The following is a 19,480-nucleotide window of genomic DNA, read 5'->3' on the forward strand; positions in this document are numbered from 1 at the left end:
CTCCACAAGGGGGGACTTCGGCGGCCGCTGTCGTCGCTTACCGTTGCAGCCAACCATCGGAGTTAATTGTAGTTCGGCGCAGTCGGATGCCACCGGCCACCCACCAATGATACCATATATATTATGGAATATATTATTTTACATCTAGTTCAAACCAAAAAAAAAAAAAAAAAGTCTTGCCTTTATTTTTACAGTGAATCAAACAACTCTAATTTTTTTTAAATATAAATACATTACTTCTGTAATATATTCATTTTACACTGCATCACTTTTTCAACAAATCAAACAACCCTTTAGTCTAGAGGATGATATCAGCTTCACTAAGCTATATAATAGTATTTTATGTGCATAAATTTGTTAGGATTAAGTTTGCTCAAGGCATTGACAGATTGGGCTGAGCGTTATCTTTTCTCCGTTTGTGATCATTTGTGCTGGTGTAAATAAATATATTGTTATTCCTTGATTTGATAAGACTTATAGCTTTTAGTTGTACCCAAACATTGACAAATGGTCTTGTGTAAAAAAAAGAGGAGTATTGACATGCATAGCACATTATTTTTATGTATTTACATATCTCACACCTAAACAAATAAGAATTGTGTGCTACGAATGTAAATAAAAAAAATAAAAAGCCTTGAGGATTTTAATATGGAAGGTTCATAGGATCTTAGTTGCCCCTACTAAAGAGAGGAGGCAAAATTAAAACAAATGAATGAAAGTCATTCAAGTCCTGCTACATTGCTGATCTAGTAGGGCAATGAAAGGAATATAATAAAGCGTCAATGCACAAGAATTTTCTTGTGCATATAAGTTTTAGTACCCTGGATTGATGCCTTTGGTTCCACCTGGGAAAATTAACCTTCTCCTTGTATTTGTGGTTCACCATATGAAGTCTCATTCATGTATTTTTATTGACCTCTATATTCGAAAATTAATCTATTTCTTATGCAATTTTTACAACTTGTAAGCGTGTTACCTTGATCTTCATTTTTCTTTCCAATTTATTCCATCAACTCTCCATGTTTGTTCCATCTTCTGCCCTTTATTGTGCATGCCCAAGAGCCAAGTCACCTAAATTTATGTATTAATGCATTATCTTCAATAAGTATAGTCCAATATCCTTCTACTACAATGATTCTTGCTCTCTCATTCTTAATTTTACAATCCATCTATTTTAATATTTTTTGTCACATTCAATTTTATTATCAGTGGCTTCATTTTATCCAATACTTGAATTTATATATGATAGTTAGTCTGCTGTGATTTCTTATTTTATCCAACACGGGAAGCATAATTATTGGGTACTTTTATAAGCTACTCTCCAATACTTAACGTAGTATTACTTGCTCCAGTTAATCCTATTCAAATAATTTTATATAATTTAAACATTACTAGTTATACTTCATTCTCATACATAAAACTCCTGTTAGAAGAAAAGTATACCTCATGCACTGTAAAAAACAAACTTCATAGCCAATTACAAGAATTTATTTCATCCCCATATTAACTGAAAGCAAGTACCTGGAAATGAATTCCAATACCGACTAAGATTAAAGTCTTTTTCATTAATTCTGTTTTGAACATGTGATGTTTAACCTTTCCATAATCATTGTATCATTTTTTTTCTTGGCTATAATACCCTATTTCAATTTGCAAACATACTGAAGTTTAGATTTAGTTAGCTTTCCCTACTTTTTCTAGGTTAAGTTATGGCTCATAACTGGCAAGTGAAGCCCTAGGGCACTTTTGCACATTCATTGCCTAATCGAATTAAGGCTTCGGTTGATTCCATTTGTTACTTGCTTTGCAGTAGCATAATTGTAACAATTGCATATATATTTTGGGACAAATTGTTATAAGAAATCTGCTTTTTTTATTACTTCTGTAAAATATTGGCTGACAAAATGAGATATAAGTTGTAGTGCGGGGCATTGTACATACATGACACCCAAAACATCCCTATTTACATATCTCACACTCCAAAGCTCTAATATACAAATAAGTCACCCAATTTACGGCCCGTCTACTTCACCATTATACTTCTCTTCTCTATTCAATTCGCAAAAAATTCCTTCTCCAATCTGCAAGAACAGTTCCATTAATCAATGTGGAGAGCTAATCTCTCCCAAATTGAAAAAGGTAGAGGATGACTTCTGTGTGGAAGGCGATGAGACAACAAACAAAGGCGGGCAAACAAGAAGACTAGAGTAGAGTTCTATCTAACAAGGATTAAAGATTTGCCATGAGTTTGGAGCCTCGTTGGCAAGGCTTTGGAGGAAAATGAAGGTTAAAAAATTCTTGTGCAGCCGTGATTCAGGCCATCTGCAGAAAAAGAAATAGGATTTTTTTTTTCCCCCTGCTAATAGCTTATAAAGAGCAATGCAGCAAAGCAGTGCTCTATGGGCATGTGTAGGGGAGCTGCTACTGTTGCAGGCGGTGGTGTCTTTTTTCTTCTTCTTGAAGTAAGGGAATCCATGTGACTTAGGGTTCGTTTGGGAGGGCGTGGTGGCTGCGGCGCGGTCATTTACCGCGGCTATTTGGTAAAGTTCGCTGTTTGGTTTGTAGCTTCGCGGCACAACTTCGACGAAGCCGAGAGAAAGCGGGCCGCATGATTAACTCTGCGGCCCCGCTTTCCCCCCGATACTTTTACCCTTTTACCCCGCATTCTTTCACTATGGATTGGTATTATGGTATTTGTGATGCCATGATCCTGACACATTAGTATTGCGATGATCTTTAAGGCTATAATATGTGGTTGTGGGGATTGAAATATTCATACATGTATATATATAGGTTTAAATTTCTTATTCAAAATTACATAATAATTATATATATACCAAATACTTAAATTTATTCCATAATAATGACTACTTTCATATATTTACATATATTAATCAATTTAATATATAAACATATAAATTTATAAACAGTTTTAACAAACAGGGGCAGTATGGTCATTTCTCTAGAAACAGCTGCCCCACAGCTTTTTCACACAGTTGCACCAAACAGACAACCAGCTTCTCCACGGCTGCTTCCCCACAGTAACTTTCTGGGGCAGCGCTGCTGCAGCTGAAAAACTGAAATGCTGCAGTTGCTCTAAACAGAGTCTTATTCTTGCTGATTGGAGAAAGAATTTTTTAGGAATTGAAATGGAGGAGAAGTTTAATGGCAAAGTAGACAGGTTGTAATTTGGGTGCCTTATTTGTAAATTAGAAGTTTTGAGTGTGAGATATGTAAATAGGGATGTTTCGTGTGCCATGTATGTAAAATCCCCCCTTTTTTACGGAGTTTTGACAACCTTGGTTGATATTCTCTGAGTTATGGATGACTCACTATATTCTATTATTTCATTTGTTTTTTTGTGACATGCAAGCAAATTAAAATTAAACATAGATACTATCTGCATGCAATGTATGACTCTTTTTTTTTTTTTTCTTCATTCTAAATTGAAGCCACCTCTTTGCAATAAGGGGTAATGATGCATGCATCAACCTCTTCTTGGACTTTGCATTGATTTGAACAACATGCAATGCGTATGCTCTTTTCATATGGAGCAGTCGGAACCTCGATAGTGCTGAGTATTGATTGATTGCCATGTAAATTTACTGTTTGTTAAATCCAGCTTATGAGCTCATGAAGTCTATTCCTCAAAATTTCTTGTCCCTTGCCTATATTCCCATTCGTACCATTCTTCTCTTGTTGTATCGCTAGTCCTCAGTTATTAGAATTTCAACTAGGATGATTTACATACATATCACTCAATTCATCTGCATTTACATAACTAGCTCCTAAAGCATAATTTTTGCATACATATCACCCAATATGATATGAAAGATTTGCACGGTGTAAATAGAAAAAGTAAAGTTTAGGTGTTAGATATGTAAATACATAGGAATGAGGTGGTATCTATGTAAATGCCCATTTCAACTGTCATCTTGATTCAGCTTATGTAATTGTTTAGCCAAAACTTGGAGGCTGTTGATGTGTTTCTTCGTATTATGCTTAATGGCTGTTGAATATGGGGAATATTCTAATAAAAAATAATTATTATATCAGCCTTGGACGAGACTGTACCATGAGACTGTGCCATTTCACTCTTTTCCCACTCTCAGATCTCCCAATCATTTTGTTCTCTAGCAAACTTCATCATCATTATCATTATCAAGCGGCTATATATTCTCTCTCTTGTTCGTTATTTTGAATATTTGAAGAAACCAGACGATCTGTCCAGTCTGCAAATTTTCCTTAGCAGCAGACGGAAGAATCAGTTATGATTGGTAGACTATATGATCTAATTGCCGAAGTTTCCCTTGGTTAGAAAAAATTATAATAATTTTTAATTAATCAGATTTAATGCAATATTTTCATTAAAGTGTGTGGTATGTTAGGAAAGCAGAAACAATACTTCTGCAAACATTTTTAGGGTACTGAATAAAACAAAAGAAATCGAGTATGATTTACCCACATGCAAAAGATAGAAACTTTATACTATTGGCCTCACCAAGTGCTTATTTGGTGGTTGTTTTTTATTGCTCTTATTTCAGACTACAATTTTTTTTTGTTTTGTTTGGCTCAAATGTGACTAGCATTTTTCAATCTACAATTACACTTTCATTTTTCTACTATTTTTTTTACTGTTTTTTAGAAATTTCTTTGTTAGAAAGCTACATTTTACAACTAGAATATGCTAAAGCACGCTAATTGTAAGAAACTGGATATCCTATTTATTTGAAAAAAAGATAATATTTATAGTACCCAAAATAACTTTTAGAAAGTTATTTTCTCCACAATAGCCTTGCAATCAGCTTTACAAAATGCTGCAATTGTCCCAAACGGAATGAGATTGTTTTGAGAAATTAACTTTATTTTTATGTTTAATGCGGATTAGTTTATCTACTTATATATATATATATATATATATATATATATATTTATCTAGTGCTGAATACTCGGATCAGTTGGTCGGGCATCTGCTTGTCACTCGTAAGTCCCTTCTGGTTTGGGGTTCTATCCCCCCAAGTGTAGGGTGTAGTACTCGAATTCTTAAGCGCATGAGGGATGATTGGAGCTCATATAATAGTCTGCGGCGATTCCTTTAATATATATATATATATATATATATATATATTTTGTTTGATTAGCCTTATATTGATGTGTGGTCAATTCTTCAGGAGAACCCAGATCTGTGGAAGTGGCTCTCAGGCCAAGAACAGCCACCAGATGCTATAAACAGCAATACAGTTGAGTATTTTGAGATTAGTGCAATATAATTTTGATTGATTTTTTAGAGGGCATGCACATACATAGCACTAAATTCCTATGTATTCACATATCTCACGCCTGCACTTTCTATTTACATTTTACATACATTATTATTACTTTTAAAAAGTCAAATATATCTTTTCATGCATACGTAAGTATGAAAGTTTTGGTGTGAGATGTGTAAATACATAAGAAATGTGTGCTGCATATGTAAATTTTTCTTTTTTATATGTTGCACCCATCTCAAAAGCTATTTCCTACCAGAAATCATTGGAGTATTGCTTTTTTCAAAAATCATTGAAGTATTGATTATTATTTAACCTTATATATGGCCTTCTACTGCTATATCAGGTTTTTAGTTCTATCCAATCTGAAGTGCTGGAAAATCTGAAGACCTATGCAGCTCCTGCTACTCGTGCAGAACCAGGCCAGCCTTGGGTCCGAGGATGGGATGATAAGAGGGGGCTGGAGGGTGGACCAAAGCATGGGAACCAGTGATCCACCATATTTTCTCTATAATTAATTAATTAATTAATTATCCGAATAAGAATACAGCTTCATCTCCCACAAACAATTTAAAATAAATAAATAAATAAAAGTGCTTCATTTGCTTGTCTTATTTTTTATTTTATTTTTTTTTCATTTCCATTTTGTTTGTATATATTGTTTGGGGAGTGTATCAGCACTATAAATAACTATGTTTTGGGACATTTAGGGTCCGTTTGGAGCAGTTTATAAGTGCGGGCGGCGTTTTCAAAATGCCGCCGTACTGTTCGGTTCGCGTGTTTTGCTAGCATATTCGAGACTGCGTTTGAGTTTTTACACTAAGCGCAGGCCGCGGGTCGACCCCTGCGGCCGGCCCCACGGGCTCCTCACAACGGGTCGCGTCACAAGCTGCTCCAAACGGATCTTTACATGCATACCGCATGATTATTATGTATTTGCACATCGAACACCTAAAATTTGATATTTATACTTTAACACCTTGGTTTTATAAATTTATGCATAAAATTTTTTTTGATGTCCTGTTAAAAAAGTTGAGTGTTCTAAAAATAAGTATGAAAGTTTAGGTGTTGGATATTAAAATACACAAGAACTGTGTGTTATGTATGTTAATGTCCCTTAGTTCTTAAATAAGTGAGTGTCGCCTTACATATGCATGATATAAATATGATTAGGAGTTTTCTTAACAATCTCTTGTAACTCTGCTTCAGTCGGATTATAATTTGCATAAAAACATAATGTATCAGGTGACAAATTATAAAACAAGTTGATTACCTCCGGTGAAAAAGGTACCGACTTTCCTTGAACTATGATTCTATTGTCTTCAGCCTCAGAGAGGTTTGCATAGAACTCCCTAAAAATAGAAATAACGGTCACAACAGAGAAATAGTAGAATCATTCCCACTGTCGGCAAACGATCAAATCCTCTACGTCTCCACTTGGATTCCTAAAACACCGCTAAATATTAGATTTTATAGAAGTCACTTTTTATGTTCTACATTCAATTTCTTGTGCCCATGCTTATGAATTTAAATGGGCCTCCATAATATTTTTCATCTCCAGCTACATATACGTTTGTCCCTTGTTTGCTTTGGATCATTTGGTTCGAAATAAGCTTGTGTTCAAAATGGCTTGGGGATAATACATTCGTTTTCGACTCGATTCAAGTTTGTAAATTTTTGCTTCTCATCAACTTGGAATTACTTCGAATGATTTATAAAGTAATTAAATTTAATATTTTTTTTAAACACCACATGAAAATCTAAATAAAATATTATAATATTATTATTTATTCGATTATTTAGTTAATTCAAGTCAAAATTAGGCTAATAAAATTAAATAAAAGTTTATTGATGCTTATCTCGTTTATGTATTGTTAAATAAATTATTTGTATTTGACTCGTTTGCTCGAATAAATTGAACATGAGCAAACAAGTTGTTCACGGGCGATGAGCTTTTATTATTTTTGTGCTCGGCACATCCATTTAATTTTAAAATTGCATTTTTGCTTTGGGATTTTTATATGTAATTCTTAATATTTAATTATAATAAAACTCATATTAATAACTAAATTCCGGTTTGCTTATAACCGAATTGTTAAGACTGGTTTTAATTTTGATTCAATTAATTAAATTATATCAATATTTTGTTAGATTTTAATTTTGGTTCATAATAAAACTTCTCACCCGATTCAATTATTTATTTAATGTCTTGGTTCATTTGTTCGTCACCAATGACGTTTAGACTGAGTATTATTATTATTATATTTTTTTAATTAAAAGGTTTGGCTTTGCAGCCGTCGTTTTTAATAAAAAAAAAATTGTCCACATTCATTGAATCCCCGCTCAAATGGTAAATCAAAACCAATTAGGTGAGAATTATTTTTTAAATCTAATTAGTTAATTATATAATTAGGACCATTGTACAAATAATATATATATATAAGTAAATTGTGAAAATAATTCCTAATTATTTATATGGTGTCATTTTAACATTAGAGTTTATAGAAATGACATAATAATCCTCATATGTTAAATTGAGGTTTAAGTGGTCTCCATTGATAATTATTAAAGCTTAAATTTAAAATAGTTGGATACCATGCTAACACTTTATTCTATAAAATAATTGTCTGATAGTTATTATAAAGTAATATAAATATCTCATTAAAAGATAATTTATCCTTTGATTTTTATACCCCTAAAGTAAGAAGAGCTATTGTAATATTTTTTAATTGTATACTTACGGTGCGTTTGTTTCGACTGTAACCGTAGAAAAACTGATTTTAGAAGTTGTTGTTGTAAATCTATTGTTTAAAAGCTGATGTTTCAAAAATAGTTTGTCTTTTTAAAAATATAGTTCTGAAAGTGATGTCGGTTGACATAATGATTGTAATGCCCCTAAGTATGTAAGCACAGTTCAATTTAAAATGTTTAGAAAACACTGTTCTGAAAGTGCTTCATACGAAACAAATCATTTGATAATTTATCAAGTTCTCTTCACTCATAACAACGTAATGTAAGAGATAAAGGTGGACATTAACTGAGTCATAATAAATAATCAAATTATATTTTTTCATCAATGTGTAACATAAATTCGCATATCTACACACATACCACGTAAGTACCACAGATTCACATATGCAATATAAATTCCCGAAATCAACTTGTGGATATCGCAAGTGTGAAGCATCAACGTAAAAGGAAACAACAAGACTCTAATTTTAGGAGCACCGCCAGTAACTTTTAGGTGAAATTCGTCGTCTTATGCATAGCTTCATCACACAAAACTATTAGATCTGTAAATATGAAACTTTAAGTGTTAGCTATGTATATTTAAAGGAATAATATAGCATACACCTCAATTCCCACAAAACTCACTTCAAATAAAATAACAATGGTTGAAGCTTGCATACAAATTCCTCTCCCGTACAGCTTTAATAAAAGGTATGCTCATAATCATACTATAGAAATAGAGTCAGAAAACATTTACATCAGCCGTTATGCCAATCTATCCAAACATAAAGGGGCACTTACATGCATAAAAGCCAATTACTATCGGTTCATGTATCTAACATTAGAACTTCTACCACCCAAATCTTTCATACACAAAAAAATAACATTATCCAACCTTTAAAAAGAGAAATAAACCAATTCAAGCATAGGCAGGGTGTCCAACATTCAAAAAAAATAAAGTTTTTCGTGTTATATATATGTGAACACATTCAAATTGACTGGTATGTGTGCAAATCTTCCTTAAAAATCAGATTAACTTGCTTTTATTCCATAAATAAGTGAAATATGCAGAAGAACCTTTTGCATATGCCCGAACTCATTGTAAAACAAAACTAATTTTTTTCCATCATCTCGATATAAATGGCGAAATAGAACAATAATTCCCTTTCCCTCCACGAGAAAAAATAACTTTTAGGAAGAAGTTAAGAGAAGAGTAATGGCGAAGAAATGCAGGAGAAGGGGAAGGGATGAGTATACGAATATAGGAGAATTGGACTTTGTTATTCATGCTCTCAAGTATGTGTATTTTTGCGAGGATGATACCTGTGGCAAAACAGAGACGAGGATCGCCAAAGTGAGGTAAGGCTAGTGGGGCGGGCCTTCTCGAGTCACTAGGAAACAAATGGGAGCGAGACTGAGGATCGAAATTTAGCGAGACCAATTTCAAGGGTATTCGCGTAACTATTTGTTCACGAACCGCGTAACGCATCGCACGGTCCCACCGTGCTTAGATTTAAAATAATTAAACCTAAATATTAAAACTAAAAATATTAATAAAATTATAAAAATTAAAAACTTTTTATATCACCTTGTTTGTATCATTGAAGATATAAGAACACGCCACTCAATTCTTATTTATATATGAAAATTTGTATTCTAATTTTTAAAAGTTAAAATAATAGTACTTTTGATTCGACATGAAAGATTTTGGTGGTACAAATGTAAAAAAATAAAATTTAGGAATTTGATATGTAAATATATAAAAATTGGGTGGTGTGTATGTAAATCTTGTGAATAAGTCAAATTTTATGATGTCAGTTATTGCGTGTTTCTGCTCTTTAATAAAGAGCTGATGTTGGGCTCCCAGAAGTTGGCGACTGGTTCCTTCATTGTTGGAACTGAATGTACGCCATGCGAACAAATTAGTATAAAATTTACAAACACACCCGAAAATTCTTAGGTATTTATACATTTGCACTCAAAAATTGTATTTTTATTTACCACACCTTAGTGGTATAAATTCATATGTAAAAAATATTTTATTTTAAGAAAATTAATATTAATGATATTTGATCTTAAAATTTTTAGAGAGAGTTATTTTGGTCGTTCGATAGGTTGTCAGGACAGCTCGTTGTTTGCAAATTGTTCGTATTAAGTCTGTTTTATTGCACAATAAATAACTATATATATATATATATAGATGTAAAATAGTATTTTAAATTAATTTAATTGATTGCAAAGTCATAGGAGGATTTATAATCAATTAAAATTATTAATTTAAAAATATAATAATATGTATTAAAGTATATCTAAATGATAATTTAATATAAATAATAAGATTTATATTTCGAACCAACCCTTAATATTCTAGGAGACTACGACTATATGATGAGAATTGTCAAAACGGTTCTTTCTTCGCAAACAGCTCGTATTCGGCTTGATTAGCAAATGTGTGGTATATATGTAAATTTTTTGTGTTTAAATATAAAAAAATCAATTAAGAATAGTGATATTGTTTAACGGCTCTGTTCTTTTACACTTCTAATGTTGCGTGTTTGAATATATAAAAAATGTGTGGATTACAAACAATTTAAAATAAATAAATAAATATAAGTGCTTCATTTGCTTGTGTTATTTTTTATTTTATTTTTTTTTCATTTTCATTTTGTTTGTATATATTGTTTGGGGAGTGTACCGGCACTATAAATAATTATGTTTTGGGACATTGTCTGTTTGGGGCAGCTTATAAGTGCTGGCGGCGTTTTCAAAACGCCGCCGCCATACCGTTTGGTTTGCGCGTTTTGTTTTGCTAGCTTATCCGAAACTGCGTTTGAGTTTTTACACTAAACGCAGGCCGCAGGGCGACCCCTCCTGCAGCGACCCCTGCGGCAGACCCACGGGCTTATCCTAAAACACACAAGCTGCCCCAAACGGATTCTTACATGCATACCGCATGATTATTATGTATTTGCACATCGAACACCTAAAATTTGATATTTATACTTTAACACCTTGGTTTATAAATTTATGCATAAAATTTTTTTTGATGTCCTGTTAAAAAAGTTGAGTGTTATAAAAATAAGTATGAAAGTTTAGGTGTTGGATATTAAAATACACAAGAACTGTGTGTTATGTATGTTAATGTCCCTTAGTTCTTAAATAAGTGAGTGTCGCCTTACATATGCATGATATAAATATGATTTGGAGTTTTCTTAACAATCTCGTCTAACTCTGCTTCAATCAGATTATAATTTGCATAAAAACATAACGTATCAGGTGACAAAAAGGTACTGACTTTCCTTGAACTATGATTCTATTGTCTTCAGCCACAGGGAGGTTTGCATAGAACTCCCTAAAAATAGAAATATCCGTCACATTAGAGAAATAGTAGAATAATTCTCACTGTCGGCGAACGATCAAATCCTCTACGTCTCCACTTGGATTCCTAAAACACCGCTAAATATTAGATTTTATAGAAGTCACTTTTATGTTCTACATTCAATTTCTTGTGCCCATGCTTATGAATTTTAATGGGCCTCCATAATATTTTTCATCTCCAGGTACATGTACGTTTGTCCCTTGTTTGCTTTGGATCATTTGATTCGAAATAAGCTTGTGTTCAAAATAGCTTGGGGATAATACATTCGTTTTCGACTTGATTCAAGTTTGTAAATTTTTGCTTCTCATCGACTTGGAATTACTTCCAATGATTTATAAAGTAATTAAATTTATTATTTTTTTAAACACCACATGAAAATCTAAATAAAATATTATAATATTATTATTTATTCGATTATTTAGTTAATTCAAGTCAAAATTAGGCTAATAAAATTAAATAAAAGTTTATTGATGCTTATCTCGTTTATGTATTGTTAAATAAATTATTTGTATTTGACTCGTTTGCTCGAATAAATTGAACATGAGCAAACAAGTTGTTCACGGGCGACGAGCTTTTATTATTTTTGTGCTCGACACATCCATTTAATTTTAAAAATGCATTTTTGCTTTGGGATTTTTATATGTAATTCTTAATATTTAATTATAATAAAACTCATATTAATAACTAAATTCCGGTTTGCTTATAACCGAATTGTTAAGACTGGTTTTAATTTTGATTCAATTAATTAAATTATATCAATATTTTGTTAGATTTTAATTTTGGTTCATAATAAAACTTCTCACCCGATTCAATTATTTATTTAATGTCTTGGTTCATTTGTTCGTCACCAATGACGTTTAGACTGAGTATTATTATTATTATATTTTTTTAATTAAAAGGTTTGGCTTTGCAGCCGTCGTTTTTAATAAAAAAAAAAATTGTCCACATTCATTGAATCCCCGCTCAAATGGTAAATCAAAACCAATTAGGTGAGAATTATTTTTTAAATCTAATTAGTTAATTATATAATTAGGACCATTGTACAAATAATATATATATATAAGTAAATTGTGAAAATAATTCCTAATTATTTATATGGTGTCATTTTAACATTAGAGTTTATAGAAATGACATAATAATCCTCATATGTTAAATTGAGGTTTAAGTGGTCTCCATTGATAATTATTAAAGCTTAAATTTAAAATAGTTGGATACCATGCTAACACTTTATTCTATAAAATAATTGTCTGATAGTTATTATAAAGTAATATAAATATCTCATTAAAAGATAATTTATCCTTTGATTTTTATACCCCTAAAGTAAGAAGAGCTATTGTAATATTTTTTAATTGTATGCTTAGGGTGTGTTTGTTTCGACTGTAACCGTAGAAAAACTGGTTTTAGAAGCTGTTGTTGTAAATCTATTGTTTAAAAGCTGATGTTTCAAAAATAGTTTGTCTTTTTAAAAACACAGTTCTGAAAGTGATGTCGGTTGACATAATGATTGTAATGTCCTTAAGTATGTAAGCACAGTTCAATTTAAAATGTTTAGAAAACACTGTTCTGAAAGTGCTTCATACGAAACAAATCATTTGATAATTTATCAAGTTCTCTTCACTCATAACAACGTAATGTAAGAGATAAAGGTGGACATTAACTGAGTCATAATAAATAATCAAATTATATTTTTTCATCAATGTGTAACATAAATTCGCATATCTACACACATACCACGTAAGTACCACAGATTCACATATGCAATATAAATTCCCGAAATCAACTTGTGGATATCGCAAGTCTGAAGCATCAACGTAAAAGGAAACAACAAAACTCTCATTTTAGGAGCACCGCCAGTAACTTTTAGGTGAAATTCGTCGTCTTATGCATAGCTTCATCACACAAAACTATTAGATCTGTAAATATGAAACTTTAGGTGTTAGCTATATATATTTAAAGGAATAATATAGCATACACCTCAATTCCCACAAAACTCACTTCAAATAAAATAACAATGGTTGAAGCTTGTATACAAATTCCTCTCCCGTACAGCTTTAATAAAAGGTATGCTCATAATCATACTATAGAAATAGAGTCAGAAAACATTTACATCAGCCGTTATGCCAATCTATCCAAACATAAAGGGGCACTTACATGCATAAAAGCCAATTACTATCGGTTCATGTATCTAACATTAGAACTTCTACCATCCAAATCTTTCATACACAAAAAAATAACATTATCCAACCTTTAAAAAGAGAAATAAACCAATTCAAGCATAGGCAGGGTGTCCAACATTCAAAAAAAATAAAGTTTTTCGTGTTATATATATGTGAACACATTCAAATTGACTGGTATGTGTGCAAATCTTCCTTAAAAATCAGATTAACTTGCTTTTATTCCATAAATAAGTGAAATCTGCGGAAGAATCTTTTGCATATGCCCGAACTCATTGTAAAACAAAACTAATTTTTTTTCCATCATCTCGATATAAATGGCGAAATAGAACAATAATTCCCTTTCCCTCCACGAGAAAAAATAACTTTTAGGAAGAAGTTAAGAGAAGAGTAATGGCGAAGAAATGCAGGAGAAGGGGAAGGGATGAGTATACGAATATAGGAGAATTGGACTTTGTTATTCATGCTCTCAAGTATGTGTATTTTTGCGAGGATGATACCTGTGGCAAAACAGAGACGAGGATCGCCAAAGTGAGGTAAGGCTAGTGGGGCGGGCCTTCTCGAGTCACTAGGAAACAAATGGGAGCGAGACTGAGGATCGAAATTTAGCGAGACCAATTTCAAGGGTATTCGCGTAACTATTTGTTCACGAACCGCGTAACGCATCGCACGGTCCCACCGTGCTTAGATTTAAAATAATTAAACCTAAATATTAAAACTAAAAATATTAATAAAATTATAAAAATTAAAAACTTTTTATATCACCTTGTTTGTATCATTGAAGATATAAGAACACGCCACTCAATTCTTATTTATATATGAAAATTTGTATTCTAATTTTTAAAAGTTAAAATAATTGTACTTTCGATTTTGGTGGTACAAATGTAAAAAAATAAAATTTAGGAATTTGATATGTAAATATATAAAAATTGGGTGGTGTGTATGTAAATCTTGTGAATAAGTCAAATTTTATGATGTCAGTTATTGCGTGTTTCTGCTCTTTAATAAAGAGCTGATGTTGGGCTCCCAGAAGTTGGCGACTGGTTCCTTCATTGTTGGAACTGAATGTACGCCATGCGAACAAATTAGTATAAAATTTACAAACACACCCGAAAATTCTTAGGTATTTATACATTTGCACTCAAAAATTGTATTTTTATTTACCACACCTTAGTGGTATAAATTCATATGTAAAAAATATTTTATTTTAAGAAAATTAATATTAATGATATTTGATCTTAAAATTTTTAGAGAGAGTTATTTTGGTCGTTCGATAGGTTGTCAGGACAGCTCGTTGTTTGCAAATTGTTCGTATTAAGTCTGTTTTATTGCACAATAAATAACTATATATATATATATATAGATGTAAAATAGTATTTTAAATTAATTTAATTGATTGCAAAGTCATAGGAGGATTTATAATCAATTAAAATTATTAATTTAAAAATATAATAATATGTATTAAAGTATATCTAAATGATAATTTAATATAAATAATACAATTTATATTTCGAACCAACCCTTAATATTCTAGGAGACTACGACTATATGATGAGAATTGTCAAAACGGTTCTTTCTTCGCAAACAGCTCGTATTCGGCTTGATTAGCAAATGTGTGGTATATATGTAAATTTTTTGTGTTTAAATATAAAAAAATCAATTAAGAATAGTGATATTGTTTAACGGCTCTGTTCTTTTACACTTCTAATGTTGCGTGTTTGAATATATAAAAAATGTGTGGTATATATGTAAATGCCCCATTAATAATTTCCAACTGTCATGCTGAAGAAACCTCAAATTTCAACCCTGGAAGGTAGCCATGGAGACCAGCTTTAGCTTCTCTTCTATAAATTTCAATTCAGTTCGGTGAACTTGAGAGAGCGAGAACGAGAGAGAGAGAGAGAGAGAGAGAGAGAGAGAGAGAGAGAGAGAGAGAGAGAGAGTATAGCTATGGCAAAAGAAGAGCAGATCCCGCTTTTGAAACCCTACAAAATGGGCAAATTTCATCTCTCTCACAGGTTAGCCCTACTTCCAATTGACGTCTACGAGTAGGGATTTTGTGAATCTTGAGATATTAGAAACTGAAATAAGATTCATTACAGAAGGATCAAGTCTTAAATCCGTTGAATTAGAATTTGCATCCAGTTGGTGTAGTTAGGGTTTAGTTTCTCAATCAAATTTTTGGTTTAGTAAAGAACTTTACTATGCCTGCAAATTAGATGAAATCGATTGAGTTATTTTGTAAAATTATCTTCAGAATAGTACTGGCACCGCTAACAAGATCAAGATCCTATGGAAATGTCCCACAACCTCATGCCATCATCTATTACTCTCAGAGGACAACAAAGGGAGGTCTTCTGATCACTGAAGCAACAGGTGTTTCTGATACTGCTCAAGGGTAATTAACAAATTTTTATTTGCTGTTGTTTAATATGTATGAGATTCTTTTCTTTAAACTCTTTTACAGAAATCTAAGTTTAATATTTGTTGTAAATTTTGTAATTTTGAGTGAATTTAGGTACCCAAGCACTCCGGGAATATGGACCAGAGAACAGGTAGAGGCCTGGAAACCTATTGTTAAGGCAGTGCATGACAAGGGTGGCATCTTTTTTTGCCAAATATGGCATGTTGGAAGAGTCTCTAATTATGGTAAAGGAAATAATTCTCAGTTGATGAACACTAATGATTCTTGTGCGCAATTTTTTTTTTATATATTAATACCCTGATTGGGATTTGGAGGAACAAAAGAAAGGATTTTGATGAGAGAAATGAAGTGAAAGCAAAAAATGTGAATTCTTTTTGCAGGTTTTAGAAAGAAAAAAAAAATGAATTTTTCTATAATTGATTGAGAGTTGAAAGAAAAAGAAAGAAATCCTTTTGATATGTTAGACTAGATATTTTGAACTCCATAGTTTCGCTTCAAAATAGAAGAGAAAGACATTTTGATTTATAGAAGAAAACATTTCCATAATCATTTGCCTTCTCCTCGTCTTATTACGATAAATCAAGAGAAGGTAAAACTTTCTTTTAAATTTATTTCTTTTCCCTCATTAGTTTGCATTAGACAACTATTGCAAAAGAAAATTTTTTGAGGTCCTCTAAGCTAATCGTTTGTCTGTGTGGAATCAATATGCTATTGTAGAAAATTTTCTGTTATTTGCTCAATTTGATATGAATTGTGGTCTTATAGGTTACCAACCAAACGGGCAAGCACCTATATCGAGTACCGATAGGCCTATCGCTCCTCAAGTACAGCATGATGACTCTGTGGAAGAGTATTCTACTCCACGACGCTTGGCGACCGAAGAGATCCCCCTAATTGTTAATGATTTCCGACTTGCTGCAAGGAATGCAATTGAAGCTGGTATTTAAACATAAAAATTTACATACATAGCCCATATTAAAAGAGTTTATTGACTAAATGGGTCAAATTAGTCCCTATTTTCTTTAACTCGGGGCTTGAGTAGTCTCGCGTGGGGACTATTTTAGCCATATTAAAAGAGTTTAGTGACTAAATTCACACGTTATAAACTCCAGGACTACCCCTACAACGAGTCAGGGGACTATTTTCCCACTTTTCTCATGTGTATGCTTTCTTATATCTATATTTTGATGTTATTTCTAGGCTTTGATGGGGTTGAGATCCATGGTGCACATGGTTACATATTAGAGCAATTCATGAAAGATAGTGTAAATGATAGGACCGATGAATATGGCGGAAGCTTAGAAAATCGATGTCGATTTGCCCTCGAAATCGTCGAGGCGGTCGCCGATGAGATCGGCGCCGAACGCGTGGGCATTCGGCTCTCTCCTTTTGCCGATTACATGGAATGTTGGGACTCAAATCCCGAACAATTGGGGCTTTACATGGTACAATCATTGAATAAGTATGGAATTCTATATTGTCATATGGTTGAGCCAAGAATGTCTATTGTTGATGGAAGAAGACAGATTCCTCACCGGTTGCTTCCTATGAGAAAGGTTTTCAATGGCACTTTTATTGCTGTCGGAGGATATGATAGAGATGAAGGTAATAAGGTGGTGGCTGAGGGTTATGCTGATTTAGTGGCTTTTGGACGGCTGTTCTTAGCTAATCCAGATTTGCCAAGAAGATTTGAGTTGAATTTTCCTCTCAACAAATACAACAGATTGACCTTCTACACGCCGGATCCTGTTGTTGGCTATACAGATTATGCTTTTCTTGATGAATGATAATATTTTCAATATTTAGAATAAGAAAATGGATTTTTGTGATTTTTGAGGAAGAAATGTGAGTGAAAAAAATGTTATCAGTCTCCAGTTGTTCTCTCTTTGTCAGTAAAGGTTATAAATCAGATCTTAGTTAATAATTTCTTAAAATGTTTGTTGATGATTGTTGTCTTGAGCAATGGATAGTGAGCGTTGGCAAGAATAGAAAACCTTTTGATAGAAATTAAATCTTGCTATTTGATCCAAATAGTAGGCTTGAAAGATGTTATTAGAAGCAACCCTTGATGCTAATTGTGTAAGTTCAAGCATAAGTATGTGTCATGTATCATATTATTAATTAGTTTGCAAGATAATTCTTCAAAACTGTTGAGAGATCTCGAAACTAATGATTATATTACATATTTGTTATAATTTATATTTAGAGGATTATAAATTATACGAGGAATCTTGGGAATATCTATTTATTTCTCTCATTAATTAGAGAGATTAGCTGCATCTTATATTTTGTTATTATTTATTTTTATTTCTATTGTATTCTATTTTTATTGTTTTTCTTACCAATAAGTCTTGTAATGGTTATTTATACCCCTCTTTGCAGCAATAAAATTAATCATTTCACTTTATTCTTCATTATCCTAAACTTCAATATGATATAAGAGCCAAAATTTTTGCCCTAATCACCCTTGTTGAAGAACCGTGAAACTCCTTTCCCGATCTTCTTTCGGGAAGGGAGGAAGGTTTTCTCACCCTCTGTTTGTCTTCTTCTGCTGCTCTTTCTTCTTGGGCCGCTATTCCTCGCCACGGCGGATCCTTCTGTCGGCACTTCCGCTCAGGTATGCGTAGTTGGCGCTGGAATCCGGGGTTCCTCGTTCCCGTATTTCCTCAAACAATACAGCTGCAGCTCAACAAAATCTCCTTGCACCACTGAAATCCATCTCTTTGAACGCCGAAGTATCGTCGGCGGGCGGACAGCCACAGTCACGATTGGTGGAAATATCTTTGACGCTGGCGCCTCGATCATCCACCCCAAGAACTTCCACGCAGTCCGCTTCGCGTCCCTTCTCTGTCTCCGATCGAAGTCTAAGTCATCCGAGTTCAAACCCTATCGTAACGCGTCCAAATTCGTCAGAGATATATCTCAGTCCTTTGGCGTTCATCCGATACTCAATTGCCTGGATCTCACTGGCAATCAGTTAACCGGCACGCTCTCGCCTGACTGGGGACAATGCAGGAGCCTCATTTACCTTCACAACGAATGGAACAGCATCTCCGGTGAAATTCCCGCCGAACTTGGAGAAATCAGCAAGCTACAAGATCTTAACCTGGCTTCCAACTACTTGTTGACAGGGCCCATCCCGCCTGAATTAGGAAAATTGAGATTATTGTTTAAGCTCAACCTGAGCAAAATCTGCTCTCCGACAACATTCCTAAAGATCGGCAACATGACCAAAGCTCGAGTATCTCGATCTCTCAGAAAACAAACTTACCAGTGATGGGGATCCATCCAGGTTGACACCACTCATCATCATCTCGTCGGAGATATCGCTGTCGTGGATCGGACAAGCTGTCCATTTCTTCTGCAGTATTTTTTCTTGCCTGCCCAAGCATCAGGGAGAGCTGTGTTTCCAACCGGACCTCCCGATTTCCTTCCAGGACCGTCGAAGCACCTACCTACAGCCAAAACTATCCCTTGATGGTTTTCCTGCCACTGAAATTCCCTC

The 19,480-nt window shown here is 33.1% G+C and overlaps 2 protein-coding genes across 2 annotated transcripts in view; both read left to right on the forward strand.

Moving 5' to 3' along the window:
- LOC110025436 (succinate dehydrogenase assembly factor 2, mitochondrial) overlaps positions 1–5,859 on the forward strand; it is a 9,546-nt gene extending 3,687 nt beyond the window's left edge. The window contains exons 4-5 of the mRNA XM_020725906.1: positions 5,172–5,240; positions 5,614–5,859. Coding sequence (XP_020581565.1) covers positions 5,172–5,240; positions 5,614–5,760 — 216 coding nt within the window. The 3' untranslated portion in view covers positions 5,761–5,859. The remainder of the gene's footprint in view (positions 1–5,171; positions 5,241–5,613) is intronic.
- Positions 5,860–15,340: 9,481 nt separating this feature from the next.
- Positions 15,341–18,053, forward strand: LOC110025378 (putative 12-oxophytodienoate reductase 4). The gene is made up of 5 exons (XM_020725831.1): positions 15,341–15,568; positions 15,808–15,948; positions 16,069–16,199; positions 16,741–16,914; positions 17,176–18,053. The coding sequence occupies exons 1-5, from the start codon at positions 15,501–15,503 to the stop codon at positions 17,760–17,762; spliced, it is 1,101 nt and encodes a 366-aa protein (XP_020581490.1). The 5' UTR covers positions 15,341–15,500; the 3' UTR covers positions 17,763–18,053.
- Positions 18,054–19,480: the final 1,427 nt, after the last annotated feature.

Source organism: Phalaenopsis equestris, unplaced genomic scaffold, assembly GCF_001263595.1.
Source record: "Phalaenopsis equestris unplaced genomic scaffold, ASM126359v1 Scaffold000297, whole genome shotgun sequence".
In the NCBI taxonomy this organism is placed as follows: domain Eukaryota; kingdom Viridiplantae; phylum Streptophyta; class Magnoliopsida; order Asparagales; family Orchidaceae; genus Phalaenopsis; species Phalaenopsis equestris.